Genomic DNA, 26,713 nt, shown 5'->3' with positions numbered 1-26,713 from the left:
AATCGCTTGGGGAGGGAAAGATTGGTTCTATGACCCCGGCAGATGGTCCTTTCATGTCAACCCTTGAGGTACATCCTTCGAATTGTGAAAGACGCCTCAAATGGCGCAAAGTGGCTCTTGATGAGAAGAAAGTCCAGTCGATCAGTACTATTCTGCTCACAGCAGAATCAGAGTTAGCCATGTTTAATACTGATGAGATCGCCTATAGCAAGGTTCCAACTTGTTTTCAGCGTACTATTGAAGACTTGGGGTCCTTATTTTTAGTAAGCGGGAAAGGAGGGCCCACGAGGGGGAGGGAAAGGGGTAATCAAAACCCCATGGGAGGTTGGTATACACAAAAATGTAGACGGATGAAATCCGCCTTAATTATGGCCCTCAAGAGTAGAGTTCCGTCTGAGATCCAGCTGGCCAGGAGAGCGTATAGAATTACTATCTCAGATGCTAAAAAGGACTGGGAAGAATTGTTCTGGCTGACGTTAAAGGAGGCCTCACACAAGCGGGACTCTTCCCATTTTTGGAATACAATCAGGTCTAGGAACAGACCTGACCATGCCCTTATGACCTGCAACATTCCTGGCGCAGTTTGGTTTGACCACTTCTTTAAGCTTTACTCTCTTCGACCAGAGAGTGAGGGGGAGCTTCCCTTTGTGGAGGTCTCCCCGTCACTGGCCTTTTTGAATATTAATCACTTTACTGAAGGGGAAGTGGTCAATGCCATTAAGTCTATCGTCCCTCAGAAGGCAGCTGGTCCTGACGGCATTCCTGGGGATGTTCTTAAACTAGATCCAATCAGATGGGGGAAGCTCCTCTCAACATTAATCAATGCCATTGCCAACGGCGCTCTGGTCCCCGAATCTTGGAAGGGGGCTGAGGTAGTCCCGATCTTTAAAAAGGGTGGTAGGGAAGACCCTGCTAACTACCGCCCTATTAGCCTGATCGATTCAACCCAAAAGGTTGTTGGGTAGGTGATTTTGGAGAGAATGCTGTCATGGATAAACGATAACAGTATCCTCTCTGACTACCAGGCAGGCTTTAGAACCGGGACAGGAACCATAGAGCAAGTATTTAGATTACTCCTCATCTACTGGAAGGTTGTTCTTATTGGCAAAGGTAGTCTCTACCTTGCCTTTATAGATCTAAAAACAGCCTTCGATCTGGTTCCCCGTTCTACCTTGTGGAGTGTACTTGCCAGTATGAAGATTCCATCTTATCTACTGACCCTCTTAATAAAATTACATGAGGGTAACTTTGCACAGGTGCGCTGGGGTCACCAGGGTCAAAAAACAGAGAGAATACCAGTGAACAGGGGTGTTCGCCAGGGATGCGTCCTTGCCCCTACTCTTTTTTCATTGTATGTGAATGGAGTAGTGGAGCATTTGTCGCAATCCCCTTCGGACGCACCATCCCTGGCGGGCGAACGTATACCAACTCTCCTGTTCGCTGACGATACTCGGTTACTTTCCAAAACCCCGAAGGGCCTTCAAACCCTTCTTGATAGCTTTCAAGCTTTCTGTAATGATAGAGGGCTTATAATAAATACCACCAAAACCAAATATTTAATCCTGAACCCTCCTAAAAAGTTAGGTCGGCCCCCCATCCTGAATGCAGTTAATTTGGATAGAGTAAATGAATTTGACTACTTGGGCATACGCCTCTCAGACTCAATGCACTGGTCAACTCATATACAAAAGATGCTTATAAATCATAAGCGGGTTACCGGTGCCCTTCTTAGAGAACATCGCTCCTCCTCGTCCAGACCAATAGCACCAGCCCTTGAGATATATAAAGCAAGAGGCGTAAGTTCAGCACTTTATGGTGCTGAATTATGGGGCCTAAATAATATTGATGAGCTTGCCAAATCCGACACCAATTTTTATAAGGAACTGATGGCACTTCCTCAGAGCACACCCGCGGTTCCTTTGTTGTTGGATTTAGGGTGCCAACCATTGAAAGATATAGCAAGAGTTCGCCCCCTCCTCTTATGGACTCGGCTTTGGCGTACTCCGGAGTTAGCAAAGTATGCCGAGGGATTGTCTGAAATACTCTCTATGCCCTCTTGGCACAAAATCAAATGGCTGAAGGATGTCAAGACCTTATTGTATGATCTTGGCTTAAATGAAGCTTGGGTGAATAGAACCCCACCCCCGAAAGCTGAACTAAAGAAAATATACTGGAGGTGGGTCACAGCGAAGAGAATTTCTACTCCCCATGGCTCTAAATGCACTATTGAGTTTTTAAAACTTAAAGATGAAGTGCGTTTTGAGCCTTATCTTGACATTATTCAAAAACCATTTGACCGAGCACTCTATTTTAAATTTAGGATTGGTACCCTTCCAGTCCGCGAATTAACAGCACGTTGGAAACCTCCACTGCAAACATCACCATTTTGTCCCTTCTGCGAGTCCAGGGTTGAATCAATTGCTCATGTCTTATTTGCATGCCCTGAGTACAAAATCCCTAGGTTACATTGGTTGAAACCCTTGTGCAGAGTTCTTGGAACAAGAGATTATACTACAGCTTTACGCATTTTTAAGTCTGACACTAGAACTTTGTATGTCTGTGCACTATCTAAGTTCTTAAAATGGGCCTGGCTGTTAAGATCCAAAGCACTTGCAGTTTAATATAATCGAGTTTTTTCCTTCTGTCATTCTGATGTTTTACCATTGTTTTTTAAGATTGTCCTATTTATATGTTTATATGTATTTTTAATTCACAATCGCTTTAGGATTATTGGTGATGCTTTCTTCTCTTTTGTATAATCCTGTGATTTTATAATAGTTTGTAATATCATAATTGTGTTGCTTACAAGATATTTTATATCGAAATAAAGCTCATTTCATTCATTCAAAATTCTTAATATTTATTGTATTTTTAGTAGTTGCAATATTGTGTTTTAAGTGTGAGAAATTGAGATTAACTATCAAAAGATGTTAAAATGGTAATATGTCTAAAAGAAACAGACTGTCTAGTAATATTACTAGTAAAAAAATCTGAAATTCTAAATCAAAAACATGGAACCATTAGGTATAAAAGTAAAGATTTTATAAATTAGAGTAGAAGAAAAAAGTTAGAAAACATTAAAACAAAAGGAAAATTAGACAACTACTGTAGAAAATATTGGAATATTAGTCTATAGGAACAATAAAACATTTAAACAAAACAATGTGTTGTTAATTAGAAATTAAGGGGGCCTAGAACCCTCCTGGTCAAAATAGGACCAGTAGAACTATTATGATTTTTTTAATAAATAGTCAAGCGGTATTGTCTTTTGAATTACAAATGTACAAAAGCTGGGTAATAGAAAAATAGTCATTAATCAAACGGTCAATATGCAAAGTGATGATTAACCTAATTATTTATTTCTGACCGGTTCTTAACCATTTGACTTCTGTGGACACTCACTGAATCATCACTGGAATCCAAAGCCCAGCACTAAGTCCTCATTTGAAGGCGGGATTCCCTGCCTATGCAAATTCTACGATTTGAACTAGGGGTGGGCTATAAATTACGCTCATCCGGCAGAGGTTGTGGAGTTATGGCCACTCCATGTTATGCTTCTAATGTGGAGTTCCAGGCAAACTCCGCCAACCGGCGCGTGGCAAAGTTTTTTCTCTTTTGTGGCTCACCAATTGTATGTTGGCAATCACGAGCAAGAAATGACATTCCCAAACGCAAATTTTGGGCACTAGGAGGGCACCCAGCGTTTTTTCTCAATGCGGGCGGTTGCGACCGTTCGTGGTGAGAAAGCTGCAGCAAAGAAGCAGCACCGTCCGGTGCTCCACCTAATGCAGTACGTGCTGATTTTGCAATGCTGAACAAGCTCCTGGCACCAAAATTTAGCGCGAGCATCGCAGCACACTGATTTCTGCCTGTTTGTAGAAATCTGCAGGATCTCGCAGAGTTTTCAGGTAACTCCACAAAATTCAGTGGAGTGAAACTTTGTGAGTTTTGCCCACCCATAATTTGAACCTCGAAACAATACACAAACATACAAAAAATAAGTATACACCAAACAAATTCTCAGATATTAAAATATTTTCTATAATTCACAATCAAATATGGAAAACGTTTTTTTGCTTGTGTATTTGTGCATACTTTATTATTTTAATAGCTAATCTTTAATATTATTTAATTTTGTAAAACGGTTGTCGACCCCTTGGGTAGCCCTTGCATCCCCAGGGTTCCTCGGACCAGAGCTCAAGAAACACTGCCATACAATATTAAATTGTATTGGTCCCCCAAGTTTGCGGATTTACTCAATATTGTAATTACCTTACTATCTCTTCTTTGAACCTCAGTGATGATTTGCTCTACAATTGTATATCAAGACTTTCTGTTAATTGATAACTAAGGGCAATCTTTCCAAGACTTCATAACTTTTCGAGAATATGTAGAAGTCACAATGTAGTTAAAATCCTTATACTCCATGCATTCCGTGTGACTTTTTATAATACAATTTTCTGTCTTCATTACCTTATGAACATGATACAAATTTGTTATCCTCTTCTTCTCTATTTTCTCTCCCCCGTTCCTACAAATGGGATAGTTTTCTTATTCTCCTCTGTCCCACTTGTTTGTCATATTGGATTTCCCAGTACTCTGATATAGCCTCTTCATTGCATTGTAGAACTAAATGATTAAATGAATAGTCCTAAATATTCCATGATCAATTTCTGTCCACCCTCTAAGAAGGCAGAACAATAAGTTAATGTGTTTGTCAATGTCCCATCAAGAGAAGATATGGAACAAATTGAAGGAAATCTGGGTTGATATTTTTGGAAGGAGAGAAGCAATATCTGAACAAAATAAAGAATGGCATTTTCTGTTGGTTATCAGGGTTAGTGAGTGGATAGTTTTATTAAGCTCTACTTTGTGCTACGCTCAACCTCTTGTATTAAGTTCCTATCCGCTACTATGTGCATGGCCAATATCCCTATTCATCTGATCCTGAATCTGAATAATGCAGCTACTTTCTTAGCAAAGCAGTATTCACCAGTAAGGAGCATGGTTTTACATCGAGTTCCTCACTCACAAATGCTGTTCCAACAAGTTGGATATATTGAGGTATCAATTGGCACCATGCAAGAGGACTCAAGATATGGGTTTTGCGAGGTAATCCAATATTTTTTACATAACTAATGTTACTAACTGTTGGTCCATATATTAGAGTTCCTGAAACTGTACATCAATAAAAGCTAGGCAAGCAGTTATGTAGGTCAGGTAGGCTTCTGTTAAAAGCTAGTGAACTTTTCCAGTACATTTGTAATATGCTGTAGTTTCCACACACCCAGTATTTGTTTTTCAGTAGTCTGTAGACCTCCTTTCCAAAAAACAAGTGTCATTTTTGGAAGGGAGTGGCAGTCCTAGATAACCTGTTTGGATGTGAATCACAGAAATAAACTGTTTCATTTCATACCAAATAAAGGTTTTTGCATAGTTGTTCCATCTTGAGGTTAGGAAAAACCTAGTGGCTTCCCCTGTGCAGACCACAATGACCTTGAATTCTACAGGCCATCTCTCTCTTGATCAGTTTGCAGTAGTTAAGATTCTCCATGCAAAGTTACCTTCATTGAGGCTATTGAATGCTAAACTGTCTAGTGCATGGTTTGCATTCTCTAATTTTTCCCCCCAGAGTTTTATATATCACGAACTTGACCCGAATTGGGTATCAGAGCGCTTTACATAGCACCAGTTGCATTACCTGAGGACACATTCATTTTTGTTAGGCATGGGGAGATTAAGTGATTTGCCCAGAATCACAGGATGTTCAGCGTCATTGCTGAGACTCGAACCCAGTTTTCCAGATTCGAGGTAGACCGCCCTAGCCGTTAGGCCAACTCCTCACCTAATCTAATAAATTCTACTCTACAGTATACTCAAGTCTCAACATTTTAAAGCTCAAATATAAACATGAAAAACGAAGAAAAGGAAAAGCTCACTCACAGGCAGGTACACATCATGCGCCTCACAACGCCTTTCAATACCAAGCCTCATTGTCTTGTTCAGGAATTGATTCTTGGTGTTAAACACAGCTCGACTGTTCAAACGCACCGAGTCCAGATGCAGGCGGTAGTCGATGGTGGAAGAGAAACCTCCTAAAATATTTAAAAAAAGAAAATGCTATGTGGTGAGGCTGGCTCAGATTAATTGCAATTTATGTGAATATGTTTGACTATGGGGAATCTGCATTATGAGTGCAGTGAACAGCAAATATCGTTGTCCTTAATGTACTCACACTGTCGAAATGCGTTAAAGAAATACAGACATTCATGTAGATGCTCCCTTTGAAGTATTGCCATTCATAGACTAGAATCAAACAAACGTTTCCTTGCAGTAGATATCAATTTTTATCCCTCATGCACATCCTGTCTCAACAGTTTTTCCACAAAATTATTCACTTGAGGGTAATGTCAACAGCACTATGTGATAAACGAGCCATACTCTTAAATACTAATTTCCACATGAAGTTTACAGTAATAAGCCTCCATACCAACATGACAAATACCTCGACCTGTCATGATTGGAACTCCAGTCTTTGCATTTGGGGGCACTAGAGCCAGTGGTTAATTTGTAAAATAAAAGGTGCAGGGGATTTCCTCGGGAGGCAGCACTAACAGGAGAAATGTGCTTGTGCAAACTCTCTCCTGACTAGAGCCCCGGCACTTATTATTCTGGAGAGAACTTGGCCTAATGGCAAGAGCTGACAATTTCGGAGCTGGGGAACCGGGTTCGAGTCTCTGAGTGGCTCAAAATTTGTGTGATTCTATGGGGAAATCATGTGCTTTGAAAATGAGTGTGTCCTTAATTGGTGCTATAAGCACCGGTGCTGAGGATTAGGTGCCGGTGCTGAGCACCAGAAAGCCCTGGCTCAAATTAAGCACTGACTAGAGCTAGATCAATATCATGATAAGTCACTTAGTTGTCAATGTCGGTGAAACAGGTTTTTCAATGTGAAGTGTGGTCGCTGTAATGACAGTCAAAGAGAAAGGGATGCACCATTGGCGCATCATGAACACAGCTGACATTTGCCGCGTTATTGCCAGTCACCTATAAACTATAAGCAACAATAATCAGTCCTAATCCACTAGTACCGGGGAGCTATATGTACAAACCGGTGTCTGTATTTTAGATCAAATGAAAAATCAGTAATGCCAAGTTTGGTGCTCAAAAAGCACTGATGCAAAGAACGTTTGTCACAAACAGTAATCCCCTGTCTTTCCCAATAAAATCACAGGACTATTATCCAAAATACCAGAATAAATGATCCCAGAGGCAATGACACCAGTAATTTCTTAGTCTATATATCTTCTATTTTATGTACTTTAGGATTTACATCGGAGGTGCTCCCACAAGAGTGGAAAATTGTTACCAACTTCCACGTTGAACATTCACTTACTATTCTGCAAATCCGATCAATTGCATCATTGTAACGTATATGTGAGAGAATAGTCACACATCATAGTCACCGTTTACATGCCAAAACCTATGCTCTGCTGGCATCTGCAAAAATGTGTTTATTACTACATCCGTGGAAATTCTCAATAGATACTACAACCTCCCCATCCTAAGAATTCACACAATATGCTGGTTGTTCCTCATTTAGAAACTGTGGGCCTCATTTACAAGAAATGATGCATCGATTCGCCAAGGCAGCAATGCGTCAAACTTTCTTGCACCTGCGTGAAAAATCCTTTTGATGCCATAGATGCACCATATTTACAATACGGGGCTCCATGGCGCAAGGTCCCAAAAGTGGTTCATTGCTATAGTTGGCCGTAAAACGGATTCAACTACAGCAAAAATGAGGCGATGCGTCAGTTTTGACTGACACAAGTAGCCTACTGTATGAGGTCCAATGTAATAGATTATCAAAAGGTGAAAAACTCATCTTCCACTCTATTACATTGTTCCAGGATATCACGCATACAAGTGGGCATAGTATACTTATGTGTACCATTATGCCTACGTATGTGTGACATAAGTCATTATTGGTGTGTGATGTGTGATTTACTGTATTACCTACCTTATGTGTGCACTTACCTATGTGGCTTAATTGCAGATTACAATGTCTAAAGTCACTAGAGCTGGTCAAATTCATCTGAAACAGCCAAAGCATCATTCCTATGCCTGGAATTTAGAGGCATAGAAATGTTGATGTATCTCTATCTCAGCAGCCCGCCTCCCAATGCTGCGTCACTTTGGGAAAAAGTCATAAATACCACTGTGTCAGTTTTACGGGGTTTTTAGTGGGAACGCCTATCGTGCATTTATTAAAACTAACGTGATGCAGCCTATTCTGACAAAGGAAAAAATGATGCAGGCTGATGAAAAGTGACGCATCATCCTGGATGCGTCACCCTGTAAATATGGAGCAATGAAAGCCGACGCTGTGTAAAAACAAATGACGCACCGGCAGAGTAAGCTCCCTGTAGGAAAGTCCTATGGGGCTTACTTACAGGGAGCTTGCGCTTCTGCTGCATCATTTCTTGCAAGCAAGAAGGTGCAGCGATAAGTCATTGCTTGTAAATGAGGCCCTGTGTTTCCACAGAATAGCACTGGAGCTTAATGAGTCCAAGAAAATTGTTGTATATCATATTATAGAGTGACGCCACTAAAATTGAGTGCAGAATATAGACTATTGCTATATCATCAAGGTAACTACACCTAGAAATGAGTAATCTTAACTTCACAACAACTTCATACATACATATTTATCATTAAATGTATGTATATCAAAAGTGTGCTTCAGTAGTTGTTGAGAAATTAAGGTTCAAAATGTATGTATATCTGGATGGTTGCGTGGTTGGGTACTCGTGACTGGCAGAGCAATCTGATTTTCTGGTGGGTGGGGGGCTTTTTTCCCATTTGCTGCCTCTCCCATGAATCCCATGGAAGCTCACACTCTAATTAGTTGACTGCAACATGAAGAGAAATGTTGCAGTCACCATTACAGGATTCGGTGACACCAGCCATGCACAGTGTTTTTTATCAAAGATGTCATTTCAGATTGATATTATCAATGATGTCATAGAAAATGCATGAGTGATGTAATATGTGTGGTAATAAACAGTGCATAGCTAGGGGGGAGGCTATAGTTACTTTGGTTAAATATAACTAGGAATTTTCAGAGTATTTTGTGTTTAAAACGTTACGTATGAACTGATATTTTCACCTAACTATAACTTCACTTTAACCTTTGGTTTCTTTGTTGAATATTTAGGATTTTTTAATGTAAAGTAAGATATTATAAACCTACCTAACTATAATACTATAACCTTACTTTAACCTTTGTTTTTTCAGTGGGTTTTTAGTTTTTTTAAAAAACATAAAGTTATATTTTATTACCATACCAAATTAGAGCTACCCCACGCTGCGCACAGCCTTTGGTCGTTTGTACCGTGGGGTTAGCTGCAAGCCCTGGTCTGCTGCCAGGTACTGCACCCAACCCCTGTGGGCAGTCAAACCCATCTATTAGTCACACACAGTGTGGGGTGGAATGTGGGCTGCCAAATCCTGCCACACATGCACTTTCTTTTTAATTTGACAGCATGGGATGTCCCCCTAACACCCCCAGCATGGATCAGTGGGACAGGAACCCATACCCAGTGCCCTTATTCTTTATATTTATTTATTCTTACACACAAGTGGACCAAGTCCCTGAATCATTAAATGGTGGGCGAAACTTTCACTTCATGTTACAGCCAGCCAATCAAATTGCATGTTTGGACTTTTAAGGAAGTAACATGCCAGCGAATTAGATTGTGTGTTTTGAGCCACTGAACTCTTTGTACTCCACTGTATGGTATTCCACTCTACACCACTCCACTCAACAGTTTTCCACTCTGAGGCATGCCTCTCTACTGTACGACACGCTATTCAACTCTATGGCAGTCCAGTCTTCTCCACTCCACTGTATCCCCCCACTCTACTCTACAACATGCAACTCCACTCTGCACCACTTCACTCTACTCTTCAACATGCCACTACAATTTATGATACTTCACTCAACTCTATGCTAAGTCACTCCATCCCACTGCACTCCACGCCACTCTACTCTATGACATGACACTCCAACATATGACACTTTACTCCACTCTACACAAAGCCACTCCACTCCACTATACTCAACTGTAGAACACTTTACCACACTCTATACAACTGGGCAACACTCCAGTCTACGACACACAATTCCACTTTATGGCACACAAACTCCACTCTAGGACACACCATTGCACTCTACAACATGCCACTTCAGTGTATGCTACTCCACTCTACACGACTCCACTGTACGCCACTCCAATGTATGCCATCCACTCCACTCCACGCTATTCCACTGTACCCTACTTCTCTGTGTGCCACTCCACTCTGTGATGATCAACTCTATGCCACTCCAGGACACACTACTCCACACCACTCTATGGCACTCTACTCCACTATATGACACACCAGTCTAAAACACTCCACTATACGACACTCCACTCAGCTCCACTCTACGCCACTCCATTCTATGCCACTCCACTCTATGCAACCCCACTCTACACTACTCCATTTAATGCTGTGCCTCTCTATGCCACTCCACTCTAGTCTACAACATGCAGCTCTACTCTACACCAATCCACTCTATGCCTCTCCACTTTACACTATTCTACTGTATACCACTCTACTCTATGCCACTCCACCCTATGGTATTCCACTCTACGCCACTCCACTCTACACCACTTCAGTCTACAGCACTCCACTGTATTCCACTCCACTCTACACCACTCCACACCACTCCACTCTACGCCATTCCTCACTAAGACACTTTACTTTATGCCACTCCACTATATACCACTCCACTGTACGCCTTTCAATTGTACGCCAATCTACACCACTCCACTCTACACTATTCCACACTACACCACTCCACTGTACACCAATTCACTCTATGCTATTCCACTCTACGAGACTTCACTTTATGCCACTCAAATCTATACCACACAACTCTATGCCACTCAACACTATGCCACTTCACTCTACGCCACTCCACTCTATGCTTTTAAACTCTATGCCACTACACTGTATGTCACTGCACTCTTTGACACTGCAGTCTATGCTACCCCACTCTATGACACTCAACTTTACACACTGTTTGTCACTCCACTCTACGCCACTCCACTCTACGCTATTCCACTTCACGCCACGCCACACCACTGCACTCTTTGCCATTCCAGTCAACTCTATTCAACTCTATAACACGCACCACTACACCACTCCACTCTACGCTTGTCCACTCTATGCTAGGCCACGCTATTCTACTCCACTCTATGCCACTCTACTCTATTCCACTGTAAGACACTCCACTCAACAACTCTTCACTCGCCGATTTCAAACACTTTTAGAGTAAAAAATTAAAACCATTGAAATTAACTGAAAACACCAATGGATAAAGCTTAGTTAGAGTTAGGGAAACATTATTCTTTCTATACAAACCAAACTTAAGCTACCCAAACACTAGAAATGCTAAAGTTATAGTAATACCTTAGATCTATAATGTACTCAAATCCATCAAATTGTAATAACTTGCGCACCTCCGTACGCACTGTTGGCAACTCTCTAGCCATACTACATTAACTATTACTCGCCACTCTACCAAACACAACGTTTTTATAAATGATGCCATGAGTCTTGTTAGGAATGCTATTATTTAGTATGATGTAAGTAATTAAATATGAAAAGGTAGAAGCGGTGTAGGAGAAGCACAAGTTATAGTTAATGTTAATTGAGACAGTCTTTCTCTGTAAGTGCATCCACGATCTAAAATTCTAAGCCATCTGCAATCAGAATTATATCTTCCTACCATAATTTCAAAAGAGAGCTAAAACTGTTCCAGTGATATCTCACCCAATAAAAGATGCTCTATCAATTTTGTAAAGTGCTCTGTTACCTTGTTTCGTCTTGTTCGAACTAAATATAATTATTAATAATAAATTTCTACTAGAGAATATATGCAGATAATATCGTAGGGTCAATACATGTGCAGGTCAAAATTTCAAACTCAAAATGTCGGTACCATGCTATCAGTATTAGGTAGCACTTGTGGAGGGTACGGTCTTGGTGAAGAATCCAAGGATCACATAACAGAAACGTATTCTTGTGCAAAAACATAAAAAATCCATTTCATAATGTTTCGCTGCTTGTGTCCATAGGAAATAGAGAAAATAAATGTTGATGCTGTTCACATTGACGAAAGGGCATGGATTGGATAGTGCTATCGTTTGGAACATTTTGGCTGACAAATCTTTGGCAAAGCAAATGGTGAAAGGTTTAGTGGAAAACTATTTCAGGGATTAGACCATCGGTATCATGCAAATAATTTGGTATCCCTCTTCATGAGGTTGGAGTCTACAATTACTAAGGCACATTTGTGGATGCACTTGTTTTCTTATAGTATCCCACTTTCGGAGCTACCATATACTGGGGTTGGAAATACCAAGGCTGCCTTGTCTTTACTCTACCTCAAGCCACTTTTGTCTAGCGCCCTACGTATCATTTCTCCTTGACTTACTCTTGTAGTTTCCTTTTCATTTCTGCTTTCTCTTTTTGACATGTTCTTACCCTTCTCTTGATCAATATTGTTCCCTTTTCTCCCTTTTTCTTTCTTGATCTCTGTCAAAGCCCTCCTTCCTTGTTCTGACATCATTATAAAGCATACTGCTAATCGACTGGATAAGAGCCTTCAACAATACGTGTATGGATCCACACTAGTTAGCAATTACTGCTACTCTTTAAGACCTAAAGTCACCATAGAATCTCTGTTATTATATTTGCTAGCTGCGATGGTAACACAAAAACCCTATTTTAGAAATGGCATTTCTGGTTGGCTAGGGCAAGCGCCTAAGCCAGACAGAAATCACCACTCTAGTCAAGGCAAGGGAGTTACACACTGAAGATAACCCTGCTCACCCCCTTGGTAGCTTGGCACAAGCAGTCAGGCTTATCCCAGAGGCAATGTGTAAAGCGTTTGCGCAACACACACACACACAGCAGCAACACACTAGGCACGCCACAAAAGAAACTCCACACAAGGTTATAAATAAAATAGCATTTGTATTATCCAAAACACATTAGAATCATAATCACACATATACACTGTGCCAACTGGCACTAGGCAATATTCACAGGGGATTATATACAGGACAGGGCCAATCAGGCCACTGTCAGAACCTTTAGAAGCACAAGTAGCAAATGTAAAACACCACCAGTAACTACTGGTAGAATACTGTACTTAGCATCATATCACATTAGCATTAGCAACATAAATACAGCAAACCGGAGTTTATCGATGGCCATACGCAGACTCCGTTTCACAACCACGCTATGCGAGGAAAATGATGAATCGTTAAATAGAAGTTACGCCGTCCTTCAGAAAAGGTATGTTTAGATTCACCTTGAGCGGAAATACAGATAAAGGAGATAACAACCGTTGATTGCCGCCCGTATTCTATTGGAAAAAATAAGAACGAAGGACTAGGTCGACTATTGCTTCAAACTAAAGTCTGAATTTCCTGTTTTTTCAGAGGCAACAAAATTACAAATTGAATCATTTGGAAGGCTGACGTTTATTTAAAATGAACGCAGTAGAAGGAACACTCACGCATTTTTGCCCACGTTTTTACGCGCACTGAAGGTAATCTGCGTTCGGAACTCCAAAAAACTTACTGCTTTGCTTCTCGAGATAGCAGGTCTGCTTTACATGATCGTTTTATTCTCTTGTAGAACTCGTGCTTTGTTCTAGGAAAGAGATTTTGAAAACTCCCTTCCATGTAAACTGTAAGTTGCATTGCTCTCATTGAGATAATGTTCATGACGATTTTGTAACCCAAGACAAACGTTCTGATTTGATTTCCTTATGCTTTTTGTTTACGCATTTTTATTTAGATTAGTTGTGAAAAGAGTAGCTGATTGATTTACTATTTCAAGAGGAAAGATGGCTGGATACTGGCATGTGGCACTTGATAAATAAAGTTAAATCAAGTTGTTTTGTGTCTGGATAGTAACATCTTTCGTTTTTTTGTTACAGCTATTGTAGTCCTGAAGAGAACCCCTTAAGAAGTGAGTTCGAAACGCGTCAAACTTTTCCTTTTTTGTGTACCAAACAAACTGTTGTGTATTCTGTTGCTTTCGGGCACTGCAGAATTGTTGTTTAATTAAAAAAAACTGTGTATCTAGGAGGAAAGTGCATTCGAAAGACAAGTTAGGAGCTTTTTTGTTGTTTGGTTTAGACACCTGGCATCTAAAAGATTAGGAAATAAAAGTAGGGTAACCAGGCTGTTTATTTAGTTTTTATGGCTGTAGTTATGTGTGGGTTATTAATGGGTTCGAATGGGGAGTGAGAATTGTATGAAGGAGAGAATGTTATAAATGTGGATTGAGAATGGTATGAAGTAGAAAATGCGGTAAATGAGGTCTGTTCATTATTTGTATAAAGAAGGTGTTGTATAGTTATTGTGTTTTATATAATGACAACATTTTGAAAAGATTTACTATAAAATATAAAATCTGATAAGATTGTTCTGGAATAAATTTGAAAGAATTGAAATGAGAAATAGGCTTGTCATGGACTTAATTTCTATGCACCTTTAAAGTAATGTTGGAAGCAATATCTGTATTGGCAATTGTGATTATTTTGTGCATTTAGGGCTCAACCTTACTGATTTGAGCCAAGACCCTGTGTTGTTTGATTGGCATGTCTCCATCACAGCAGGCATAAAACATATTAGGAATAAACCACATTAGGAATAAACATATTATGCCTAAAACATGAGTACTGCACCCCAGTACCACTGATAAAGTGCACACAGCACCTTAGCAGATACACTGAAATGACCCCAGGCCAACTGGCCTTCTGTGGGGCTCAAATGCCCTTTGTCCAAAATGTCAGGGCGCGATCCTAGGGCTTTCAAAGTGCCCTTTTGCTGCCAAGACAGCCAAAGCAAAGTGCGCAATGCACTGGTGCAGGGGAGCGTGTCTCACTCCTTTATCATTATGAAAAAGAATGTCCCACGTTGCAGCTGCCCGCTCTCTCTCTTGCGGTGCAGCTGGAAATTAGGCTTTGGCACCACTGTGCCTCCTGACTCCCCACTGGGACTCTACAATTATTGTGCCCAACGTGGCAGCTGCCTGCGCTTGTGCGGTGAAGCTGTGACCATGGGGCCTGGCACCACTGTGCCTGGGGAGCCCCTCCGTCTCGGTGCTCCTCTCTCTGAAAATGCCCCCTTTTGTAAATGAGGCCTCCAACCAGCATGGGCAACACAAAATTGCCCCCAACTTTGCAGCTGCCCGCAACTGCAGTGCAACTGTGAAGAATAATAAAGGCACTGGCACTAAATGTGCCTCGGGAGCACAAAAAATGCTCTCAGCTCAGCCCCCACTCACCGGGGCTCTTCTGGACTCCTCCAGTTGCAGAGGGAAGCCACCGACAATGTGCCTCAGGAGATCCTCCTCCACTGGGACCTCTCCTGACTTCACCTGGTCTCTCTGGTGGGACCCGGGACTTCGATGTGGAGCCCGCGAGGCTCCGGAGGATCTAGGCTGCACGCGGGGCTCTCCTGACCAACACGGGAGCTCTGCCTCGAACCAGGCGCAGTGCTGCCTGTCTTCTGCTCCAGTCTCCTCTCACTCACCGGGGCTCTTCTTAACTGCTCGCCAGTGTGGGGTAAGCTCCCGCCTGGCTTCTACTGATGCTTCTCCACACGCGGGGCTGCCACCGGCACACAGGGGCTCCGCATTCCTCCCAGCACGCCCGTCTAGACTTCCGGCATCTTCCTTCCTGCCGGCTGGCCATGCCCCCAACCAGGCACAGCCTCCTGGCTCCTGGGTCTTAAGGCACAACGCTTCTCTTCACCGGAGTGCGGGGTGTGCTCCTGCTAACGAAAGCACGAGACAGCGGGGTAGGCTCCACTTTGAAAACACACACAAGTGGGGGGGTGGGCTCATGCTCAGCTCCCACAAATTCTGGCAAATGCGGGGTGGGCTACCTCTGTGAAACACAAAATGCAGGGTGGGCTCCCGCTGTCTCCCAGCAGCTCAGGGGAATCCTTACACCGGGATTCCCTCTAGATCATCACGCAGCACAGCGCTGCAGGTCACCCACGCTCTTGGAAAAGTAAAAAGAGCGCCCACAAGGCGCTAATGCCGCCTCAGTTCCAGGGCAAAGGCGGGGCCCAGGCAGGCCAGCTCACAGGGCCCTCCAGTGGGGAGGCAGTCCTTTGTAGTGGTTCCTCCTGGGGCCCAGCTGCAGCAAGTCCCCAAGCACAGGGAAGCACATAAAGCACAACATTTTCATGGGGTCACAGCCCCAGCATTTCTAGGGCATTTTCTTTGTCTGCCCTGGCACAGGGCTTGGGGGAATCCAGCCTCAACTGGTTCTGGGGGGTGTGGAGCACTTTGTTTACAGGGCTCCCACCCTCCTTTGTCAGGTTGGGGCTCTGTCATCAGACATACCACAGGGGAGCAGAGCCAGCAGTCACCTAGGCAGGCACAGACCTATTCAGGGTCAGGGGACTACTCCTCCCACTACTTCAAATGCAGATCTCCCATTCAGCCTAGCGCTGACTCACGCTGCCCTCCCTGGAGCCACACACACCTCACCAGCCCCTGTCACTCCAAAGCCAGACATGCAATCCACATCAGGCAGGCAGACACATAGCACACAGAAATGCCAACTTCTAAAAGTGGCATTTCTAAAATAGGTATAAGAAATCTGCCCACACCATTGTGCAGCATTTGTTATTACCATTCCAAATATACCAAACTTGACCACGCTGCTCCTCTCATATCAGGAATAACCACTGAAACACTTATCAGGGAATCCCCAATGCATTCCTATGATAGGGCAGCCTCACATCAGTGAGAAACCAAAATGGCTGTTTGTCACTACCAGGCCATGTCATGCAATTAAGGTACATGTCCTACCTTTTACCTACAATGCACTCTGCCCATAGGGCTAGCTAGGGCCTACCTTAGGGGTGACTGACATGCAGTAAAAGGGGGTCACAGACGTGGCACACACTTTAGGTGCCATGTCATAGCGGCAGTAACACTGCGCGCACAGGTCCTGCAATGGCAGAGGCCTGAGACAGGTTTGAAGGGCTACTTTGGTGGGAGGTGCAATCAGTGCTGCAAGCCCACCAGTAGCATTTAATTTACCGGCCCTGGGTATCTGAGATACTACTTTACAAGGGACTGACTGGTATATTAAATATGCCAGACAGGTGTAGACCAATCTAACCATGTTTGCCACAGAGGGCACACACACTTTACACTGGACAGCAGTGCTAAAGTGCCCAGAGTCCTAGAACCACCAACACCATGTCAGAGAAAAGGCTAGGAAGAAGGCAAAAGGTTCAGGGATGACCCTGCAAAAAGGGCCAAGTCCAACACCCTATTAAAATCATGACATTGTCAAAGCAGTCATTTAAGCACAATAAAACTGGCTCTACCCTCAAAATTATTAAGCCGCATAGGTATATTAAGACCTTATGTATTTGTGAAATGTAATGTACCCAAGCAGAAAAAAGTGCACTTGAAGATATACAAGAAGTGCATGCATTATGTAATCCCAATATTTTTATACATGTGTTTACTAATGCTTTTACTTTCAAGTAACAACGAGTTCCAGATTATATGCATTTATGTGAAAACGTTTTACTTTGATATATAATGGTCCATGTATTCACATAATGTCAATTGAAATCCTGATGTTCTTATCTTATCCAAAGGCCTTAAGTACTGGATTTTGCAATGCTTAACCTTTAATGTAAATGTTTTCTTGGATGCAGTGTTCTTCTATCCTCTCCAGGTGCCTGGTAAAATGACCTAATGGATGAAGAAGAACTCTTATTTGTGAACTGATGAGCAGCAGGAAGGGAGTCAAGAGCACATGAAATCAATGGCCATAGGAGAGGTCTGCTGTCTGTGTGAAATGAAGGATCGAGACTCAAGGTAGACTACCAGAATGTGGATCAAAAAAAAGAGTTATGATGCTGTTTTTCAAACGTACATCAAAGAGAGAATTATCGGTCCAGTTGCCAAACAGAATGTTGTTTGAGTTAGAGTTTTAATTGGGACTTTCGTCCTGATTTAGGAGAGTATCTGAGGGTATAACTAGGTGTTGTTGTATATCTCAAAATAGATTCAGAGCAGATTTCAGAGTAGATTGAGGAGAAGACCTTAACACAGACGTAGATGCAGATTCATTCTGAGACTCTTTAGGCTAGCAGAGGTTTGGACATTTGCGTTCTATGCTTTATCTCATTGTGTGGCTACATGCTATGCAACACTTTACTTTATAAAACGTCTACTGAAGTTTTCATGCTGACACCTTTCTTTACTTTATGATTCTAAATGAAAATTAGTTTAGCATTCTTTAGTGTAGGAACAATAAATCTTAATGCATCATAGACAAGAAGATCGTCATTTTCAAACTCCTCATATTATTGTTTTCTTACTGATTTGTACTATCATAACTGAGATTCTCATTGGTTGTTATTGAGAATTAACTTTGTTCATAGAGACAGAGGTCAGTTGATAATTTTGTATTGTTATGCGATGTTCTTGAGACTGATTTATATTATGCTGGCTTTAAATTTGTAATACATCTATACTTAACCTGATTTCCGACTAGGAGCTTTACTGTGTAGCTAAATGGGTTCCACTGTAATTGTGATCTTGAACTGATACCTAACTCCTCTTTCAAGCTCCCTAAAAAGATCAGCCCGGAGGGGCCGAGAAAAGGGCCCAAATCCCCTCCGCTCCAGTACCATAGAGGTATAGGTTAATCTGTGATATGAAGCTTGGTATACTTTAGCTGCACTTGGAAAGATGGAACTGCTTTTAGTTTCAAAGCTGTGGGGCATTGCTGTCTAAGATTCCTATCACAGAAATATTGAAAGAAGCCTGCTTTCTGGCTCCATTTATAGGTCCAGTATTAACCAAGAACTGCTGATTTTACTAAGTTATACATAATATTATCCCATTGGAATTAAGGAAAACCGTGGTAGTGGTGTTAGTTTTATCACGGCTAGACTACTGCAATGCTCTATTTTTGGGCATTGCCAAGGCACAGAAGTCTAAATTGCAGTCTATTCAAAATGCGGCGCGCCGGCTATTGTTGAACATTCCCAAAGGCCACCCTACGTCGGATGCCATTAAGTCACTGCATTGGCTTCCAATACAGCAACGCCTGGAATTTAAGGCCCTATGTCTGGCTCATAAGACCCTTTATGGTGGAGGTGCTGTGGACCTGCGTAAAATCTTCTACTGGTACACCCTCACAAGAAATCTTAGATCAGCCAACTTTGGCCTTATTGGTGCCACGAAAGTTCGTAGAGCCAGATGGGGAGGTAAGAGTTTATCTCATGGGGTGGTGAGGCCCTGAAACCAACTACCTATCACAGCTAGACCCCAACCAAACATGACAGTGTTCAGGAAGCAAATAAAAACTTGGGGGCATATCATCAAGGGCTTTATCTCCGCTTTTCTGGCTTTAAAAGCCAGAAAAGCGGTGATAAAACCAACACCCTATCAGCAAGAGGGTGTTAACATGCGTATTCGCATGTTAGCACCCTTTAACACTACGCCTACCTTTGTATCTCTAATGAGATACAAAGTGGGTGTTCCTGACATACACTACATGTCAGGAGAGCAATAACGCGTCTTTGCGCTATCAACAAGGATGCCCTTGCATTTTAGCAGACGTTAGTTTTTGGAGAAAACTGCTGTTTTCTCCAAAAACTAACGTCTGCTAAAATCCTGACTAAGCCACCCCTAACATTGGGGGTGGATTATGCTGGTACAACCACAGGGTCGTATCAGCAAGGTTATCGCCCTTTTGCAGGGAGCATCGCTGGGAAACCAGCGATGTTCCCTGCAAAACGGCGATAACATCGCTATCTCTGGAATTTTTATCACCCTGGAGCAGCGCGTTGATGGTAACGCGCTACCAGGGCGATAAAAAGCAGAGATAGCCAGCGATAAGAAAATTATCGCTAAGCATGGCCAGCGATAATTATAGGCCCTTGGTTGTTTCCTAGGACCTAAGGTGCCTGTTGTGTCGACATTGTGCTTCCTCTCTTTCTTTTTCTCACCTCAGCGCCAAGACGCTTCGGCATTCGTTGCGCTCTATAAATGTCAATCCAATCCAATATACATATATATGGGCTTTCAGCTACAGCTCTTCATCCATTGGTCTGTCATTGTGTCATTCACATTTTGCTTCTGCCTACTTCTGCATTTATCACGGAATAGTGGGTCAGCCTACTTTAGCCTCTGGCTAACTGCTCTTTTAGTGACTACATTGGGAGACAGCCTTTAGAAGCATAAAAAGACTTTCTCAAGGTCTATACTTGGCATTACAATAATAAATGTATTCTCTATAGATGCCAACCTTGATGACATAATCGTAGTTGATATTTGGGAGTCAATATATACTCAGGTAAATATTTATATAGTTGACAATTTAACATACAACCACCCTGATAAACACCAAACCTACTCATATAGAGCGTAAACAAACACACATATTTCAAAGCTTTGATTGATTCAGAGACTGTTTACCTAGAGTATATCCACAAACTTTGGTGGTGTTTGAGGCAAAGCAAGGCTCTCCAATGAAAAGGTTTCCACTAAGATTCTTCAACATTGATATATTTCAAGACTCCTCGGGTAGACAACCAGTATTTTGTCAGTTAGGTAATCCAAAATGACTTCTCTGCAGCTCCATTACAAAAAAAACTCAGCAATGAGTAAGCCTCACTCCAAAACATTCCCACCAGAGTTTCTCAAGTAACTTTCTCTGCCTTTGAGACGACATGCATCTTCTTACCTAGAGTGTCGGTAGTGAGTTTGGAGACAGTGAAGCATACCATGGCTGTACTAGCTTTTTGGTCTTTGACCTCTTGTCCAGAGCAGTCAAATACAGCCAGCGGGATTTCCTTAGGCTGGAACACGATGGACACAGCTACATCCAAAACAGGCTGTGATCTGGAGAATACAAATAACAAGTGGAATATATTGCCCCTTGCTAGTAAAGATGAACATTTAGGATTCATTGGATCCCAGTCATGAAAACATTTTTTACGGGTTTCTATCTGAATAGTATATGATACTAGGCAGTTCCTTAACATGGGCTAAATACCTAAAACAGAGCAATGGTTCTTGACACAAGATATTTAAAAAAAAAATCATACAGGAACACTAAGGGGCCGAGTCTGAGACGGTGTCGGTCAGAGGCAACTCCGACCGACATTGTAATGAGCCCTTAAATGTAATAACAATTCATAGATATATTTTATACTAGGATACTATAAGGTGATTCATATTGTTATTTATTTATGCAAGACTCCATTGAGCGAAGAATTCAGAGATTTGTGTGCCAACGAAGAATGAAAGTGATGGTATGTGCTCGTTGCTAGCATGATTAGAACAACAAACGGAACAATTTTAGCAACCATACTTCCAAATTATAGCATTGTTCCTTCCTGCAGTTTTTACATTGCTCCTGGGCTGTGTCTATGCTCAACACCATCTATGTATGTGAGTACCTTGTACCTATGCAGTTAAAGTCCTGTCTGAAGCGTTTGTCACCAACAAAAGTCCCAGAACGTTCATTACTTGAAAGCCTTACGGGATAATGTCAGCCTTTAGGCACTCCGTCATCAATTAAGTGTGCAATTGAGTGTGAACACATTTCTTACAACACTTTTTTCATTTGAATAATAGGGAAGGAGGAGTATTAGGATTGGACAGTGTTGTGTTTACAAAGAGAAAGAAGCCACCAAAGATTTCTTTTCTAAATATAATCTTTTATGTGGGGCTATCATTTTCAGTCATAATGAAAGGAAGGACAGTCCAGCAGAGGAGCCTTAATACAATGACACATAACCAAACCTTGCAAACAAGAGTCATGCAAAATGCTGCGTATGGTACATTGGATAACCAAAACAAATCACGAACGAACCCAAGATAAATACATAGAATAGAGCAATGGTTCCTGAGCCAAGATATCTTTTGAAAAATGATATACCAAGGTTGAATGTAGTAGCAATTCAAACAGATACGGTATACTAGAATACTATGATGCCAGTACATACTATATTTATTCATGCAATTTTATATTATAGAGTTGTCTTCCCGTTCTATGGTTTGTTTTGTGTGTCTCACCCTCAAGATAGTGATACAGTTCCGTTGTTTTCTACCTTAATTGATTGTCTCCTTGTCTTCTCCTGTTTTACTGTAGCACTAAGGAACAGTGGTCTTCCTGTCTCATAAGTTAGTTCTAGTCCCTCTGGATCAGCTATTTACTGATTCTGTGATTTTGTATCTCCGTTGCTTTTCTCCTCTTCTTTCTCTTCTCTTTAGCTCCCTTTTCTGACCTTCAGAAATCTTATTCCTGACGATGACCAAACAGTCTCCCTAGCTTGAAACATTATCAACCACTCCCATGATAACTTTTCTTTTTCATTAATTCCTGTTTCTGCTGTAATTGCTTATTCTCTTCGAATATAAGCCTAAGCACGTAGGCCCAAATTTACCAAATTTACATGCAACAGGATGCAGCAAGAACCTTGCTGCGCTGCGATGGGTGAAAGGGAAAGGGCAGGAATGAGCCGTATTTAATATTATACTGGGCATTCCTCTCCTTTCCTAGTGCGGCGCACAATGTGCTGCCTTGCACCAATGAAGGCAATGGTGCAAGGGTTCCTGCATTGTAGGCAGTATTGTTTTTGCTCAGAAAGGAACACCCTACTGCACAAAAAAACCTTATAAGTATTTTCCTCTTCCTATGTGTGCTGCATAATGCCATATAGCCTCACCAAACCTTCCTGATTGTTTGGTGGGGCCATGCACTTATACAGACCTAAAGAAAGGACATCAGGACATTGGTCTACAAATACATATCTAAAAGATGTGGCTATTTGTGGTCTCCTTTTCATTTCACTCAAACAGAGTTATTCCTGGGAATCGCAAGTCCCTCACCCACATAAAAATGTGCCATTCCTCATCATCTGGCTTTCTGTACCCTGGGCTCAAGAGAGTCCAAGGTGGACTCTACTACTGTGGGTGAGAGCAATGGTTTTTTGTTGGCAATTGTGGAATATGCACTCTACACAATCTAGCCAGAGATAAAATAAATCAACTGTTAAAACTAGATCTATCCTAAATTTATTTTATTATCAGATATTATGATAGAATTAAAAACAAAAAGGGATGATGAAGAGGGATGCTGTTAGACCTGACAGCCGTAAGGTGGTTTTTCCCCAACTTTCTGTCTGCCTCCCTTCATGTCCTGAACTAATTTTTGTTGTTTTAGGACTCTGCACACTTTACCATTGCCGACTAGTGCTAAACTGCTTATGCTCTCATCCCTAAACATGGTAACATTGGCTTAGCCCCAATTGGCATATTTAATTAACACATAAGTTTTGGTGAAGTGCAATACATGTGCCTAGGACCTTTAACTTAAATGCTACAAGTGAGCCTGCAGCACTCATGTGCCATCCACTTTAGTAGCCCTCTAACCATGGCTCAGACCTGCCATTACAGAGCATGCATGTACAATTTACAATGCTTCTTCGACCTGGCAAGATAAACCTCTTGCCAAGCCTAAACCTTAGTCACCCCTAAGGTAGGGCCTGTATGACCCACGGGGCAGGGTGCGTGTATTTCAAAGGCAGGACGTGTACTTTTAAGTTTTACATGTCTAGGTAGTGAAAGACTCATTAATTAGTTTTTCACTACTGCAAGGTCTATCTCTCCCATACAATTAGAATTGCTGTATTACATTTTTAAGTGTAATTCCCAGTTGTGAAAAGATAGATTTTTCAAGTTTGGTGTCACTGGACTCAAAATTTTAAATCACAAGTTATAGTGAAGTTTGATTTTAAATGACAGTTTAGCAAAATGGCACTTTTAGAAAGTTGGAATTTACCTACCTTAGATATTTGGTGCCTGGTGCCTGTCTCTGTTCAGTCTGGGTTAGGTGACAGCTGGGCTTTGAGTATTCCCTATGGGCAGCCACACACAAAGGGAGCCTAGATGTGTCTGCTGGGCTATACTGGGAGATGGGAGGGAGGAGCTGAGCACAGCCTTACACTTAGACCTGATTAGGCTGTGTCCTGTCCACACACAAAGGGCTGCATAGCCCCCTGTAGTGAGTCTGGAGCCAGATCAGGATGGTATGGCCTCTGTACACTTCAAAGCTTTCTTTGAAGCCTCCCCCACTCCAAAGGTACAACTGGGTATAAGTACTGGACCTCTGACACCATGAATGTGGTTCACTGCTGGGCCTGTGAAGAATTGCTGTGCTGCTGAATGGACTGCCACTCTGCTGGACTGCTGCTTTGCTGGACTCATACCTTGCTGAGCTGCCCTGCTGTTTCTGGTGCTTTCCGGCCTGGGTGAGAAGGACTGGACCTGCATCAAATGAAGCCAAAGTGACCCCAAGGCTTGCTGGATTGCCTCCTGTTCTAAGTCTCACGGACATCAAAGACGTGAACTCATCCTGCTACAGCACCTGGATTTTGCTTGCTGCAAGTTTTGCCCTACCTAGTGGTGCCAAGCCAGTCCTAGGCCCTTGGAAGTGGGTATAAAGTGCTTCTTCTCCAAAACCCACGCATCCTCATCAGAACCGGTGCATCTTTGCATTTGTGAAAGTCAGAACTATCCTCATGGTTGCGTGGAGCGGACCCTGCGCATTGCCTTCAATACCAGCGCCTCGCCTTCGGAATTGGGCCATCGCCTACTGAGGGAGCAGTAGCTGAACATCGCATTTGGAAGCAGTGCCTTGCATTTGGAACCAGTGCCTCGCACTTGGAACCGCTGCAGTTGCGCGGATAAAATTGATGCATCTTGTACACTACGTGGCTCGACAGCAATGCATCACTGCGGCTGCACCTAGCATCCTCCTTGTCAACAACGCATCCCGGATCAGGGTACTTTGGTTCAGTAGGCCCAAGTGGATCCCTGTATCTGGCCCACACTCCATAATGGTCGGCCTGAACTTTTGAATTTGCCCCTGTACAGTGCAACCAGGTGCCCTATTTAAGTGCTTTTTGCTTCTAAGCGCTGGTTTACATTTATTCTTTAGGAATGCCTATATCAGCTCCTACGTGTTGGATTTTTGTTGTTTTAGTCTTGTTTTATTTATTGAATTGTTCTCTATTTTTCTAGCCTAGTGTGGAGTCTTTTTGTGGGTGTTTTCATTGTGTTACTGTTTGAAGTGTTGCACAAATACTTTACAAATTGCCTCTTAAGTTAAGACTGACTGCTCTGTGCCAAGCTACCAGAGGTTAAGCACAGGATCACTTAGTGTGTGTAGTGACGTATCCCTGACTAGGACTGTGGTTCCTGCTTGGACAGGGTCCATACCTCTGCCAACCAGAAACCCAATTTCTAGAAAATACCAATTACCCTATCATCCTATGCTAATGTCGAAGAGTGATACCAATTACCCTATCATCCTATGCTGATGTCAACATGTTTTGCCATCTTCAAAGTGCCCAAAGTGTCATCGGCCTTTTTCAGACCCTAAAAACTGTGGGTCACACCGTGGTACCTGGTAATTAAATTAAAGGCTGTCTTTGTCCACCTTACTGTCTTATAAGGGATAATCAATTACCTATTTGTGGCAGATACCCCAAACTCCACCCCTATGCAAAATTAATTCATCTAAATGCAAGAAATTGGTTCTCACATTAGAGTGCTCTGGAGCTCATTGCTCCTGAAGTTGTAGGACCTTTTCCTAACCAGGAAACTCAAGGAGAGTGTTCTCTCTGCCACTGAACTTTGGGCTACCTTATCCCGGCAGACCCGACCACACTCCTTTTAGGGGAGCAGCACGACAATCTGGAGGGTATGACTGGCCCGAATGGGTGCTTGTAAGGAACATTACTAAGCAGGCGACCACGTGGTATTGGAAAAAGACAGGACCGACTCTTGCCGCACAATGGTTTCACAGACTGTGGAAGGTGCATGCATTGGAGCACACAACACACATCCTGGCCAATTCAGATAAGAAATTCCACTACTTATGGCAACTGCTCATTGATTATAAGACGTGGCTCAAACATAAGCACTCCGCAAAAACTCAGAACACTGCAGCTCTTCGACAGTGCTTAGTAGCACGCCAGCATAGGACTTTGCATCGCAGGCTCTCCTCCCCAGCCTACAGTTGTGACATTTTAAGGTCCCCCACCCATCCTTCCTATTTTACATTGTTGTGTCTCCTAACTCTCCCTTGCCTTTTTCATCTCAAAATGATTTCTCGTGGCGGAGAGAGTTTATTCACTTTTGTTATTGATCATGTTAATGTTCACAATATCCTACTAATGGACTATAGAGACAGGCATAAACCTGTGGCGGCGCTCAAAACGGGCTAATGCAAACAGCAAGATCTATCCATTTAGATTTGTTATCAAGCTTATTGAAAAATCCTAATAAAAGATTTGCGAAAAAAGGAAGGAAAAAGGCTTGCAACGAACAATCATTAGTTGCTGAAAAATTTCAGAATTAATCCTGGGCGTAGTTCGCATAGTAGCGCTATGCGTAGCCATGCGAAGTGCACTTCGCTCTACGTGAGATACGCGTAGCACTACGCGGACTGCGTAGTACGCTGTTCGCGATGATTGCACAGTGCCGGATGCTTGTCCGCACTGTGCAATCATTGCAAACG

The 26,713-nt window shown here is 42.3% G+C and overlaps 1 protein-coding gene across 2 annotated transcripts in view; it reads right to left on the bottom strand.

The window, feature by feature from the left end:
• Positions 1-26,713, bottom strand: part of LOC146811598 (integrin alpha-M-like) — a 500,127-nt gene that overhangs the window by 159,223 nt on the left and 314,191 nt on the right. For both annotated transcript variants that reach the window (XM_085618578.1, XM_085618579.1), the window contains 2 exons: positions 20,867-21,024; positions 5,944-6,095 (listed from right to left, as the gene is read on the bottom strand). In XM_085618578.1, coding sequence (XP_085474704.1) covers positions 5,944-6,095; positions 20,867-21,024 — 310 coding nt within the window. The remainder of the gene's footprint in view (positions 1-5,943; positions 6,096-20,866; positions 21,025-26,713) is intronic.

Source organism: Triturus cristatus, chromosome 7 (genome assembly GCF_964204655.1).
Source record: "Triturus cristatus chromosome 7, aTriCri1.1, whole genome shotgun sequence".
Taxonomy (NCBI): domain Eukaryota; kingdom Metazoa; phylum Chordata; class Amphibia; order Caudata; family Salamandridae; genus Triturus; species Triturus cristatus.
Note: the sequence above shows the minus strand (reverse complement) of the source record. Positions and strands in the feature narration are given on the sequence as shown.